This window comes from Pleurodeles waltl, chromosome 11, assembly GCF_031143425.1.
Source record: "Pleurodeles waltl isolate 20211129_DDA chromosome 11, aPleWal1.hap1.20221129, whole genome shotgun sequence".
NCBI lineage: Eukaryota > Metazoa > Chordata > Amphibia > Caudata > Salamandridae > Pleurodeles > Pleurodeles waltl.
Window position 1 is genome coordinate 745436503 of NC_090450.1, and position 14858 is coordinate 745451360.

The window sequence follows — 14858 nt, forward strand, 5'->3', positions numbered from 1 at the left end:
CAAGACTAGAGGGAAGAAAAAAGGGCAGGGAAAAAATCCACATCAACTGTGATTATTTAGCAATAAATTATTATTTTACACAGAGTACCAAAACGCATGATGCATTATGAAATATATCCTTCCTATTATTAACTCTTTATAAATGTCTTCCTTGTAAATCAGCCTTGAGAGGCAAAACCAGAAAAGGATATCTATTCTAATGTGTTTTTGAATTTGTCAAATTCATACTTTAAGCCACTGTTAAACATCTTAAAATATTTAGTTTTCTGATTCATCGTTCATTATATACAATTCCTGCCTTTTAGGTATCAATTTAATTCCATCTACCATACTGATATCACAAAAACAAATCTTCCCAAAATTAGCAAATTGTAGGCATGTAACAAAGGAAATTAATAACTTTATTATTCTGAACATGCTTAATAATGGTGATTCTCTATTCACTGTCATTTGAACAATTATGTGTTAATGAATGCATCCTCCATTGTGTTTCTATTTAATACAATGATTTGTTTTATAATTGTTTTCAAATGTTTTTCCATAAGCTAAAAGCTCCTACATAAGAACTTAGACTAAATGAATTTATACTTAAACTCAGGGCTGAGATTCCTTACCTCCAAACAACTCTTAACCATATATGTTGAAATCATTAACGTGATTCAGTTTAATGTGCATTTCTCTTTAGTTACTTATTTTCTCTTATATGTCACATTTTGTAAATATCTGAAGCCCTATGCAAGATACTATTCTCTGGTCAGGAATAGGTATTTCAAAAGATAATCCTTTCTTATGTGAACACCTGTTGAACTCATAGATCCAGTCAAGCATTTTAGCTGCTGTTAACAACCTACCTGAAAGGGTTCAAGAAAGCATTATGATAGGATATCTTCAAACAGCCTAATTTTACCACATTTCTATACTGAAATTAGCTATTCATGCAAAATGAAGATAACAATCATGTCCAAATGTTAAATGTTGTTGAGTGGAAGTAGTGTGTAAGTGTTGGCATATTCAGACTAATCGCTGTTGGGTGAGATTCCTTTTTGGATAATGTTTAGCAGTGAGAATAAAACTTCGAAGGAAGCAGATATTTTAGTTATAATATTTTGGTACTATACCAATTTGCCTCCGTCCCAAAGTGACGTTCTATGCCACTTTCACTTTCTTGGTGAGTTGTTTATCTCTGATTTAATGCCATTTTACTAGCAGGTGACCATTCTACTACAAATGTTAGTGTAAGGCGAGGTGAAATATGACCTAGCAGGCCCTTGATATTGAATCTCAGTGTTAGAGCAACAAAAGGTTACCTTTTAGCTGTTTCACTTTTTATCCACAATTGGGTAGTCTCAAGCTAATAAAAAGGTTATCTGGTAGATCATCCCATTTCTGCTGAAAAGCTGACTCATACTACACAATGAAATGTTATATTCCAAATCCAACATACCAAGAGCTGCAGGCTAGGATACATAAACTATTTCCCATTAGAATCTCGCATCAATAATGCAAGTCTCAGTTGTCCACCAACAACAATGCTATTTAGCAGATCTCTTGTGCATGCACTCTTTCTCGCTCTTGCTCTCTCATTTGTTTGTCCTCTCTTTGGTTTTCTCTTTCTCACCTGTTTCCCTGTAGCCCCAGAGTTCAATTTTAACAGGGCCACTCTTCAGAACCCTTGAACTCCAAGTTAAGGAAAGGGTTCCATTAAAGCCAGGGGTTCCATAGTACTGCCACTTCTTCGCGTTTACCAAAACACTTTTCTCCTGCACAGAGGCCTTGCTATGGTGTACTGGGAAAGAGAAAAGAATAAAATATTTAAGGGTTAATATGAGAGTTAATATAATAGGACAACTTATAGGGTAACAGAAATCATTGGTTCTGAACATTTTTCACAGAGTACGTGGAGATGGAATGCACAACGCAACATGAGTCGAATGTGAGAAATAGCAAGTGTATTTAGAAACAGGAAAGTGTAAAGCCTTCCTTCAGCAAGCACCTTGGCAAGAGTGTGTGTTGAAAAAGATTCTTGAGAAAAGTATTGTCATGCTTTTTGGGGATCATATTTAACATGTTGACAGAACTAGTGCCCCACCACCCCCAGGCAGTCCTATGCTTTCACCCATAGCAAATCTATATCATCTTACTAAAAATTGATTACATCAATGGAATTACCTTCTGGAAATTCCAACGTTATTCACAATGAGGAGTCAAGCCATCCGCTATTTCTGCATCAAATGCAGCTGCAAATAAAGCTTAGGAGATAGCACTGTAATTTTATGAAGCATTTCTTAAGATACATTATAGCCTTATTGAAACAATATTTGTCACTCATTCTCCTCTCTGGCGAATACATGGAGAAACCACACAAAATGTTTCCACCTGAACTTTCTTCACTCAGTCCTACCTATATTTGCTGATAACCTCCACTAAGTTCAACTAAGTCACAGTCTACGAGTGCATCACTAGATATGAGATATAGTAAAGTTCTCTATCAAGTGAAGTTTTCACTTCTGGACGATTAATTTCAATTGTGTTTGACTTTGTGAGACGTTCTTCTGGATGCCTACCTAGACAAAAAAGTTTGTGCCACATTACATAATGATAATTTCCTGCAGGATGGCTTTTAAAACTTAAGGAAAACAGTAAAACCTTTTATTACCTCCCTTTCTCAAATGACTGAGCATCTGTTGTGAGTTAGCATCACTTCTAAAGATTGTCGACTAAAATATGGATCCTATGCACCTGTGGCCTCTTATGTGGCATGCACAAAATCTGTCCAAAGCACTGGCTCTATAGGAACAGAATCCAGGGGCCAAACATCAATGAGATAAGAAGTAGAGCTCTACGTGAAGTGTAAGTGTCCAAGAATTAGAAGACGGCTGAATGTGATATTAGGGCCCTACTGGTACAGCAGGGAGGACCTGAATACTGCCTTACTGGCAAAATTCAATACAGGTGGAAAAAGCTTGATTTTGTGCGATTGGCATACAGAAGTACAACAGCATTCCTAGATCTTACAATTGCACAAGTTCACATCAGAGGTGAAGATGAGTTGGAAGTAGCTTACTCAAACAAGCATTAGTAAATGCATTAGGTTTCGCCAATGTGATTAGTATTTTTTTGTTTGTTTTTGTTAGTTGTAGTTTGGTGAATAGTTGTGCAATATAAGTTAGGAAGCCACATCTAAAAGCAGGCCTTCTTCATGCTGAGTGTGGTTAAATACCTCGGGAAAATGTGACACTGGAAGTAACACGAAATGAAACACAGGTAAGACTATTACAAAGCTAAAACGGGGGGAGGGATCAATTGGAGGCCCAAACAGCTAATTGATACCACACTCCAAATATCATGTGGAGCCCCAGAATACAATGAAATGTAACACAGCAATCGGACTATTTAAAAAAAGAAAGAGTAATCAGACCTGGTCCTCCTTTTCATGTGACCCTGTGTCAGGAAGCTCTTATAACAGAAGTTCAACAACAGCGGCTGTGCCAGTCTCGGAACAAAACAGAGCACTAGAGTGGGTGCCTGCTTCAGTCTGGGGTAGACTGGTGAGTGCGTGTTGCCCCGGGGGGGACTGGTGGGTGCCAAAACCAAAGTGGATGTACACAGTACTTGGGCATCAGGATGCAGATAGCACCAAACACACAAGGAAAAAAAACATTGGTAAATGGAAGAAAATAGCATGACAGCCACTAGAAATGGAGAAAAATTAAGTAACTAGCACAGGAACCAAGGAAAGCAAGGAAAGAAAGGAGGTTGGATTTATGCCCTTTTTGAGATTTATGTTAAATACATTAGAGTTTACAAACAAGGCTAAACCTAAAACGGAGGCCAAGAAAATCTCTGATTAGCATCTCCAATGAGAGGTGATAAAGAGCGGTGTTGTGAAGGAGAAAACAGCTATCCCTTTCTCGCTACACCAAGACATAGACAAAACACTTACTAGTTAAAACCATAGTGGTCAGAAGAAGTCCCAATCACTGTTGAATACTTGTCTGTGTTAGTTCGGTCTGCTGCACTTCATCTGGCACTTTGTTTTCCCAGTGTCCACCCTATCTCTGGTGGCAGAGCCCATAGATGGTTCAGAAGCATTAGTGGGCTCTCCACGTCAACAGCTGGTAAATAGACACTGCCTCTAACTAATACAGAGAATTAGGATGATGAGTGTTTATACAAATGGTGATTTAAGTTAATTCTCTGATAGTTGGGAGCATGGGGCATGTTCCCAATACATACACAGGTCACCTTAGCATTGGTTTTCATGGCAATTCAACAGAAAGAGCAATTCAATGGCCTGGCCTCATGCCATTCCAAGTCACCTCAGGCACTTAGCATATTTAAACATTTATCAGCTGATTTGTAGCTATTATCTTCCATAAAACTCATCAAGGTGAAGTTAGGAGACAAAATCTCGTTGTCGGATAAATAGGAACATAGAGCCTGGAATAAGATATTACTGCTGAAGACTTTTATTTTTTATTTTTTAAAGAGAGGTTAGAGGTTGATGGCGGTCTTTAAAATGCAGGATCTAGGAAAGGCTATTAAAATAGGGAGGAAGATAATTACAGCAATTTACCTGCTAGCCACACTCCAGTGTGGGGATAGGTGGCTCCATTATCCACTGATAACGCGAAGGGGATGCGGCCGGTCTCATACAGCAAAGGGGAGATACAGTGGGCTGCACCAGCGTCGTCAATGTACCCCCTTGTCACTGTTTCATTGTTAAATCTATGGGCATAAATTGCATTTTCAATTATTAGCGCTTTCCTTGGTAGTTAAAAACGGATGTATACAAGCTCTTCTCCGTGCATCTGTGAAAGATGTGTAAAATGTCTCTTCAAAATTCCTAAATAGAGGTCTGCACTCCCATGCAGGTCATCCTGTTGCTTTCCTGCACAATTTTATGATCTTCACAGTACTTTCCCACAATTTGTTAGTAGTCTATACAGGCCTAGAAGAGCTCACATTGGCTCTCAGATGCATGAATAACATTTATGAATCTGACTTAACCAATCACTATAATCAATCACTAATCCCAAAATTAATATCTATAGAATCCACTTTCTATGGTCACTTCTACTTGACTCCTGCACATGCTTTTGAGAAAAACAAAACACAGAAAAAAGGTTAGTGCAGCTGCTGACCTGTATCATCTGATGCATGAGGAAGATGAAACTCTAACTTTATGGAAACAAAGTCGAGAAAATGGACCCCAATGTGTGCAAGCAGAGATTAATTTACTATTGTAACATGTCTATAGCAGGAAGCATAATTGATTCACTATACTTATTTCTTAATAAAGCATAAGGGACACCAGAAGGTCTATATAAAGCAACTAATTACAACCAAAAATTACTGGTACTGAGACAGCAGCATTGGCTTACATAGACTAATGCTATTTGATTTGCCCACAATAAATACCTTCTGGAAAATATGTAAGGCAAAGCTGAAGGTATTTCGGAACAAAGACCAATAAATTACACAAAAGATACAGGCCAACATTTACATTACTATGTTTGCAGGTTAGCACCATGATAAACAATTGGAAAGACTATGGTAATAAACTTTCACTGAAACGGTGGAATACTTTACGTTAGATGCATCCTTTGGAACAGAATTCGGTGTGTTATCCCAATTAATGTTATAGTCCTCTTCGTAATTATACTTGGGGAAGGAACTGGACACACCTAATGGAAGTGTCTCTCTTTCGGGAACGTCACATTTCACCAAAAGGTCTTCCATGTGTTGCAGAAGCAATTTCACACAAACAATTACATGGATATTTGAATCCTAAGCAAACACGGAGAGAGACTTGGGTCCTGATTTAGAGTTTGATGGATGGGTACACAAATGTGGCTGATGTCCCATCCGCCTTATTACAAACACCATAGGATATAAGGCACTTGTAATAAGGCAGACAAGATATCTACCAAGTTTGAGACTGATTAATCTGTCACTTAAACTCTAAATCAGGTTTTTAATTGCATCCCTCTCATCACAGTCTGCATTGGAAAGGATGCGTTTTGCTCTAGGTTTGCAAAGGCAATAGTAATGACTCTCATTGGTCACTGAGGGTGAAGAGAGGTAAACATTTCAACAATGAAGAGCATTACATTTCGATTCCCACTTGACTTGGATGCTTATTACAGACAGACACGAAGAGAGTAGGTTTAGCTTTTTTCTACTCGCCTTTCCCTTCCTTTCCGCAGGAGGCACTGGATATCTATTGCACCATGATTACCAGTCCCGCTGTTCTGCACTACAGCTACTCAGGAGGAGGTAGAGCTCAGCATAAATAAGGATCAGAAATAGCTGCTCTATCTTCGTAAACTTCAGGAGAGGACCACGCAGTGCTCCATGGGGATGTCAGGTTATAGCGATTTGTTGCTTCAACATGGCTCCTGATCACTGCGAACCTTTGTCACATGAGGGCAACATAAGTCTAGATAGTGAAAATGAGGATGTATCTGAGTATCCTGTAAAATTGCTTGCAAAGGTTACCATATTTTACATTTTTAATTCTTGGAGACAGAACATAATAATACAATATGATGCTAAAGGTTACAACTTCAAAGAACATTCACATCTTTCTCCCTACACAATGACACTTTTGAGATCCTACCCACAAACCTTACCCCAACATCACTGCATGCTTAAAATTCTTCAGATCCTACACCATGCTGAAATGCCTAAAAGACATAATTCTGTCTGTATCTTGTCTTCTTGGGTTGGGATGCAGTTAAGGTAGTAACTTTTTATCATAACAGTCCTTATGCTTGCAGTAAGTCTTTACATTAGGACTTTTTTTTTATGACAATGGGATGACCACTTACCTGTGTCTGTTCGTGATGCTTAATATGTATTGATTCTGAGTACTCGTGATACAGCATCAGGCTGTAAATGGGATTCCATTAATTTCTCCCTAGCCATAGTTGCTGGTTCGGTTGAAGACCCACTTCATGGCTCACTCCTTTGTCTGTTCACTGCTTCTGTTGTACTAAGGCGCAGGTCGTATCAACGCTTATGAATTGCATCTCGGAGTCACAACCACAGCAGTAATCCTGTTTTCGACGGTCAGACCGATTTTTCCTTTGTTTGCCCCCGGCACACTTAGGGCCAGATGTACGTAGCCTTTTGCGCCTCGCAAACGGCAAAAAACGCCGTTTGCGAGGCGCAAAAGGCCTCACGCGATGCAGAAACACATTTTGCGAGTCGGTACCGACTCGCAAAATGTGTTTCAGACTCGCAAATAGGAAGGGGTGTTCCCTTCCTATTTGCGAGTCGCACTGCGATGAAGAGTTGATTTGTGACGCGAAAGCGGTCGCAAATCAACTCGCAGTTACCATCCACTTGAAGTGGATGGTAACTCATTCGGAAACGGGAAGGACCCCTTCCCCTCTGTGAATGCTCACAAAATTATTTTTTCAGAGCAGGCAGTGGTCCTATGGACCACTGCCTGCTCTGAAAAAAAACGAAACAAAAAGGTTTCGGTATTTTTTCTATTTGCAGCTCGTTTTCCTTTAAGGAAAACGGGCTGCAAAGAGAAAAAAAAACTGCTTTATTGAAAAGCAGTCACGGACATGGTGGTCTGCTGTCTCCAGCAGGCCACCATCCCCGTGAGTGCCTAGACTCGCTATGGGGTCGCAAACTGTGACCCACCTCATAAATATTTATGAGGTGGGTCTTTGCGACCCCATAGCGAGTCGCAGAAGGTGTCTGAGACCTCTTCCTATTTGCGAGTCTGAAACACATTTTGCGAGTCGGTACTGACTCGCAAAATGTGTTTCTGCATCGCGTGAGGCCTTTTGCTCACAAAATTATTTTTTCAGAGCAGGCAGTGGTCCTATGGACCACTGCCTACTCTGAAAAAAAAAAAAAAAAAAAAAAAGGTTTTGGTATTTTTTCTATTTTCTATTTAAGGAAAACGGGCTGCAAAGAGAAAAAAAAAACTGCTTTATTGAAAAGCAGTCACGGACATGGTTGTAGGAGGCTGGACTGGCTTGTAGTGAGTACCAAGGGGTACTTGCACCTTGCACCAGGCCCAGTTATCCCTTATTAGTGTATAGGGTGTCTAGCAGCTTAGGCTGATAGATAATGGTAGCTTAGCAGAGCAGCTTAGGCTGAACTAGGAGACGTGTGAAGCTACTACAGTACCACTTAGTGTCATATGCACAATATCATAAGAAAACACAATACACAGTTATACTAAAAATAAAGGTACTTTATTTTTATGACAATATGCCAAAGTATCTTAGAGTGTACCCTCAGTGAGAGGATAGGAAATATACACAAGATATATATACACAATAGCAAAAATATGCAGTATAGTCTTAGAAAACAGTGCAAACAATGTATAGTTACAATAGGATGCAATGGGGAAACATAGGGATAGGGGCTACACAAACCATATACTCCAAAAGTGGAATGCCAACCACGAATGGACCCCAAACCTATGTGACCTTGTAGAGGGTCGCTGGGACTATTAGAAAATAGTGAGAGTTAGAAAAATAACCCTCCCCAAGACCCTGAAAAGTGAGTGCAAAGTGCACTAAAGTTCCCCTAAGGACAAAAGAGTCGTGTTAGAGGAATAATGCAGGAAAGACACAAACCAGCAATGCAACAACTGTGGATTTCCAATCTAGGGTACCTGTGGAACAAGGGGACCAAGTCCAAAAGTCACAAGCAAGTCGGAGATGGGCAGATGCCCAGGAAATGCCAGCTGCGGGTGCAAAGAAGCTTCGACTGGACAGAAGAAGCTGAGGTTTCTGCAGGAACGAAAAGGGCTAGAGACTTCCCCTGTGGTGGACGGATCCCTCTTGCCTTGGAGAGTCGTGCAGAAGTGTTTTCCCGCCGGAAGGACGCCAACAAGCCTTGCTACACGCAAATCGTGCGTTTGGCGTTTTTGGACGCTGCTGGGGCCCAGGAGGGACCAGAAGGTTGCAAATTGGACCTGCAGAGAGAGGGGACGTCGAGCAAGACAAAGAGCCCTCACTAAAGCAGGTAGCACCCGGAGAAGTGCCAGAAACAGGCACTACGAGGATGCGTGAAACGGTGCTCGCCGAAGTTGCACAAAGGAGTCCCACGTCACTGGAGATCAACTTAGAAAGTTGTGCAATGCAGGTTAGAGTGCCGTGGACCCAGGCTTGGCTGTGCACGAAGGATTTCCGCCGGAAGTGCACAGGGGCCGGAGTAGCTGCAAAGTCGCGGTTCCCAGCAATGCAGCCCAGCGAGGTGAGGCAAGGACTTACCTCCACCAAACTTGGGCTGAAGAGTCACTGGACTGTGGGGGTCACTTGGACAGAGTCGCTGGATTCGAGGGACCTCGCTCGTTGTGCTGAGAGGAGACCCAAGGGACCGGTAATGCAGCTTTTTGGTGCCTGCGGTTGCAGGGGGAAGATTCCGTCGACCCACGGGAGATTTCTTCGGAGCTTCTGGTGCAGAGAGGAGGCAGGCTACCTCCACAGCATGCACAAGCAGGAAAACAGTCGAGAAGGCGGCAGGATCAGCGTTACAGAGTTGCAGTAGTCGTCTTTGCTACTATGTTGCAAGTTTGCAGGCTTCCAGCGCGGTCAGCGGTCGTTTCCTTATCAGAAGGTGAAGAGAGAGATGCAGAGGAACTCGGCTGAGCTCATGCATTCGTTATCTAAAGTTTCCCCAGAGACAGAGACCCTAAATAGCCAGAAAAGAGGGTTTGGCTACATAGGAGAGAGGAAAGGCTACTAACACCTGAAGGAGCCTATCAGCAGGAGTCTCTGACGTCACCTGGTGGCACTGGCCACTCAGAGCAGTCCAGTGTGCCAGCAGCACCTCTGTTTCCAAGATGGCAGAGGTCTGGAGCACACTGGAGGAGCTCTGGACACCTCCCAGGGGAGGTGCAGGTCAGGGGAGTGGTCACTCCCCTTTCCTTTGTCCAGTTTCGCGCCAGAGCAGGGGCTAAGGGGTCCCTGAACCGGTGTAGACTGGCTTATGCAGAATTGGGCACATCTGTGCCCAACAAAGCATTTCCAGAGGCTGGGGGAGGCTACTCCTCCCCTGCCTTCACACCATTTTCCAAAGGGAGAGGGTGTCACACCCTCTCTCAGAGGAAGTTCTTTGTTCTGCCATCCTGGGCCAGGCCTGGCTGGACCCCAGGAGGGCAGCTGCCTGTCTGAGGGGTTGGCAGCAGCAGCAGCTGCAGAGAAACCCCAGGAAGGGCAGTCTGGCAGTACCAGGGTCTGTGCTACAGACCACTGGGATCATGGAATTGTACCAACAATGCCAGGATGGCATAGAGGGGGCAATTCCATGATCATAGACATGTTACATGGCCATATTCGGAGTTACCATGGTGAAGCTACATATAGGTAGTGACCTATATGTAGTGCACGCGTGTAATGGTGTCCCCGCACTCACAAAGTTCAGTGAATTGGCTCTGAACAATGTGGGGGCACCTTGGCTAGTGCCAGGGTGCCCTCACACTAAGTAACTTTGCACCTAACCTTTACCAGGTAAAGGTTCGACATATAGGTGACTTATAAGTTACTTAAGTGCAGTGTAAAATGGCTGTGAAATAACGTGGACGTTTATTTCACTCAGGCTGCAGTGGCAGGCCTGTGTAAGAATTGTCAGAGCTCCCTATGGGTGGCAAAAGAAATGCTGCAGCCCATAGGGATCTCCTGGAACCCCAATACCCTGGGTACCTCAGTACCATATACTAGGGAATTATAAGGGTGTTCCAGTAAGCCAATGTAAATTGGTAAAAAATGGTCACTAGCCTGTCAGTGACAATTTGGAAAGAAATGAGAGAGCATAACCACTGAGGTTCTGATTAGCAGAGCCTCAGTGAGACAGTTAGTCACTACACAGGTAACACATTCAGGCACACTTATGAGCACTGGGGCCCTGGGTTACCAGGGTCCCAGTGACACATACAACTAAAACAACATATATACAGTGAAAAATGGGGGTAACATGCCAGGCAAGATGGTACTTTCCTACACAACCCCCCCCCAAACGAAGGACAATAAGACTAGCCATTACCTGATGAGTCTTCATTGTCTAAGTGGAAATATCTGGAGAGTCCATCTGCATTGGAGTGGCTACTCCCAGGTCTATGTTCCACTGTATAGTCCATTCCCTGTAGGGATATGGACCACCTCAACAATTTAGGATTTTCACCTTTCATTTGTTTTAGCCAAAGTAGAGGTTTGTGGTCTGTCTGAACAATGAAGTGAGTGCCAAACAGGTATGGCCTCAACTTCTTCAGAGCCCAGACCACAGCAAAGGCCTCCCTCTCAATGGCAGACCAACGCTTTTCTCTAGGGGTCAACCTCCTACTAATAAAAGCAACAGGTTGATCCTGGCCCTCAGAATTAAGTTGTGATAGGACTGCCCCTACTCCTAATTCAGATGCATCAGTTTGGACATAGAATTTTTTAGAGTAACAAGGGCTTTTCAGGACAGGTGCAGAGCACATGGCCTGCTTCAGCTCCTCAAAAGCTTTCTGACAGCTTGCTGTCCATAATACCTTTTTAGGCATTTTCTTGGATGTGAGGTCATTAAGAGGGGCTGCAATGTAGCCATAGTTCTTAATGAACCTCCTGTAATACCCAGTGAGGCCTAGGAAGGCTCTCACCTGAGTCTGAGTGGTAGGGGGAACCCAATCAATAATAGTTTGGATTTTCCCCTGAAGTGGTGCAATCTGTTCCCCACCAACAAGGTGTCCCAGATAAACCACCTTACCCTGCCCTATCTGGCACTTTGAAGCCTTGATAGTGAGGCCTGCCTTTTGCAGAGCCTCCAAAACTTTCCATAGGTGGACCAGGTGATCATCCCAGCTGGAGCTAAAGACAGATATATCGTCCAAATATGCTGCACTGAAAGCTTCCAGCCCTTGCAGGACTGTGTTCACCAACCTCTGAAAAGTGGCAGGTGCATTTTTCAAACCAAAAGGCATTACAGTAAACTGGTAATGTCCTCCAATGGTAGAAAATGCAGTTTTAGGTTTAGCATCTTCTGACAATTTGATCTGCCAATACCCTGCAGTCAAATCAAAAGTGCTTAGATACTTGGCAGATGCCAGTGTATCTATGAGCTCATCTGCCCTGGGTATAGGGTGAGCATCAGTTTTGGTTACCAAGTTGAGACCTCTATAGTCTACACAAAACCTAATTTCCTTCTTTCCATCTTTAGAATTGGGTTTTGGTACCAGTACCACAGGAGAAGCCCATGGACTGTCAGAGTGCTCAACCACTCCTAGTTCCAATATTTTCTGAACTTCTTGCTTTATGCAGTCCCTGACATGGTCAGGCTGCCTATAGATCTTACTTTTGACAGGTAAACTGTCTCCAGTATCTATAGTGTGCTCACACCAAGAAGTGGTGCCTGGCACAGTAGAGAAGAGTTCTGAAAATTGTCCTAGGAGATTTATGCAATTATCTTTCTGCTCAGCAGTAAGACAATCAGCCAAAACTACACCTTCCACAAGAGCATCTTGTTCTGTGGAAGAGAAGAGATCAGGTAGAGGATCACTGTCTTCTTCCTGTCCCTCATCAGTTGCCATGAGCAGGGTGAGATCAGCCGTGTCATAGTAGGGTTTCAGGCGGTTGACATGGAGCACCCTAAGGGGACTCCTGGCAGTGCCTAAGTCAACCAAGTAGGTGACTTCACCCTTCTTTTCAACAACTGTGTGGGGTCCACTCCATTTATCTTGGAGTGCTCTTGGGGCCACAGGCTCCAAGACCCACACTTTCTGCCCTGGTTGGTACTGAACCAAAACAGCCTTCTGATCATGCCATTGCTTCTGGAGCTCTTGGCTGGCCTGAAGGTTTTTACTGGCCTTTTTCATGTACTCAGCCATCCTTGATCTGAGGCCAAGTACATAGTCCACAATATCCTGCTTAGGAGCTTTTAAAGGTTGTTCCCAACCCTCCTTTACAAGTGTGAGTGGACCCCTAACAGGGTGTCCAAAAAGAAGTTCAAAGGGGCTGAAGCCCACTCCTTTCTGGGGTACCTCCCTGTAAGCAAAAAGGAGGCATGGTAGAAGGATATCCCATCTCCTGCGGAGTTTTTCAGGGAGTCCCATAATCATGCCTTTGAGAGTTTTATTAAATCTCTCCACCAGTCCATTTGTTTGTGGATGATAGGGTGTTGTGAACTTGTAAGTTACACCACACTCCTTCCACATGGCCTTTAAGTATGCAGACATGAAATTGCTTCCTCTGTCTGATACTACTTCCTTTGGGAAGCCCACCCTGGAAAATATTCCCAGGAGGGCCTTTGCCACTGCAGGAGCTGTAGTGGTTCTTAAAGGAATAGCTTCAGGATATCTTGTGGCATGGTCCACTACCACTAAGATAAACCTATTGCCTGAAGCAGTAGGAGGGTCAAGGGGGCCAACTATGTCAACCCCTACCCTTTCAAAGGGAACCCCAACCACAGGCAGTGGGATAAGGGGTGCCTTTGGAGTGCCACCTGTCTTGCCACTGGCTTGACAGGTTTCACAGGACTTACAAAATTCCTTTGTGTCCTCAGACATCCTAGGCCAATGAAACAATGGTACCAATCTGTCCCAAGTTTTCATTTGACCCAGGTGCCCAGCTAAGGGAATGTCATGTGCCAGTGTTAGGAGGAACTTTCTGTACTCCTGAGGAATCACTAATCTCCTGGCAGCTCCAGGTTTAGGATCCCTATGCTCAGTGTACAAGAGGTTGTCCTCCCAGTAAACTCTGTGAGAGTCACTGACATCCCCATTAGCCTGTTTGACAGCTTGCTGTCTGAGACCCTCTAATGTGGGACAGGTTTGCTGTGCCACACTCAGCTCCTCTCTGGCAGGCCCCCCTTCACCCAAAAGCTCAGCAGTGTCTGCTTCCAGCTCCTCTGGTGTAGGTTCTGCACAGGGAGGGAATTCTTCTTCCTCTGAAGTTGAATCCACTGTAGAGGGAGGGATAGTAGGAAGTGGTTTGCTTCTACTAGCCCTAGCTCTAGGGAGCACTTGGTCCATTGTTCCAGGATCCAAGCTTCCCTGTCCTTTTTGCTTTTTAGCCTGAGCCCTTGTCAAAGCAAAAATATGCCCTGGGATGCCCAGCATTGCTGCATGGGCCTCCAACTCCACATCTGACCAAGCTGATGTCTCCAAATCATTCCCTAATAGACAGTCTACAGGTAAATCTGAAGCTACCACAACTTTCTTTGGACCAGTTACCCCCCCCCAGTTGAGATTTACAACAGCCATGGGGTGGCTTTGTGTTATGTTGTGAGCATCGGTTACTTGGTACTGGTGTCCAAGTATGTGTTGTTCAGGGTGCACCAGTTTCTCAATCACCATTGTGACACTGGCACCTGTGTCCCTGTAGGCCTGGACCTCAACACCATTTATTAGGGTTAGTTGCTTGTACTTCTCCAAGTTATGGGGGCAAGCAACCAAAGTGGCTAAATCAATAGCCCCTTCAGAGACTAAAGTAGCCTCTGTGGTCTCCCTAATCAGACCAACCCCATCAAAATTACCAAAAGTGAGCCCAGCTACTCCCTTGGATTGGCTATTAGTAGGTTTGCTCCCACCACCACTGCTATTAGTAAGGACACTAGGTGTAGCAGTAGGGGTTGTAGTGGTAGGAGCTGTGGTGCCTTTCTTTGGACAACTGGGATCTGTTGTCCAATGGCCTTTAATTTTACATAAATAGCACCATGGTTTCTTTTCCTTGTTCTGATTAAAGGAGGATTTGGACCCACCACCCCCACCAGAGTGTTTTTGTGGGCCTGATGAAGACTCAGTTTTAGATTTGTCCCCACCCTTGTCAGAAGACTTACCATCCTTCTTTTTGTTGCCATCTTTGTCACCCCCTGTATGAACTTTTCTGTTCACTCTTGTTCTGACCCAT

At 43.6% G+C, this 14858-nt stretch overlaps 1 protein-coding gene across 3 annotated transcripts in view; it reads right to left on the reverse strand.

Annotated features, from left to right (window-relative positions):
- Nucleotides 1–14858, reverse strand: part of LOC138266092 (uncharacterized) — an 896417-nt gene that overhangs the window by 729341 nt on the left and 152218 nt on the right. For all 3 annotated transcript variants that reach the window (XM_069214468.1, XM_069214470.1, XM_069214469.1), the window contains exons 3-4: nucleotides 4577–4728; nucleotides 1619–1786 (exon numbers count right to left, since the gene is read on the reverse strand). In XM_069214468.1, coding sequence (XP_069070569.1) covers nucleotides 1619–1786; nucleotides 4577–4728 — 320 coding nt within the window. The remainder of the gene's footprint in view (nucleotides 1–1618; nucleotides 1787–4576; nucleotides 4729–14858) is intronic.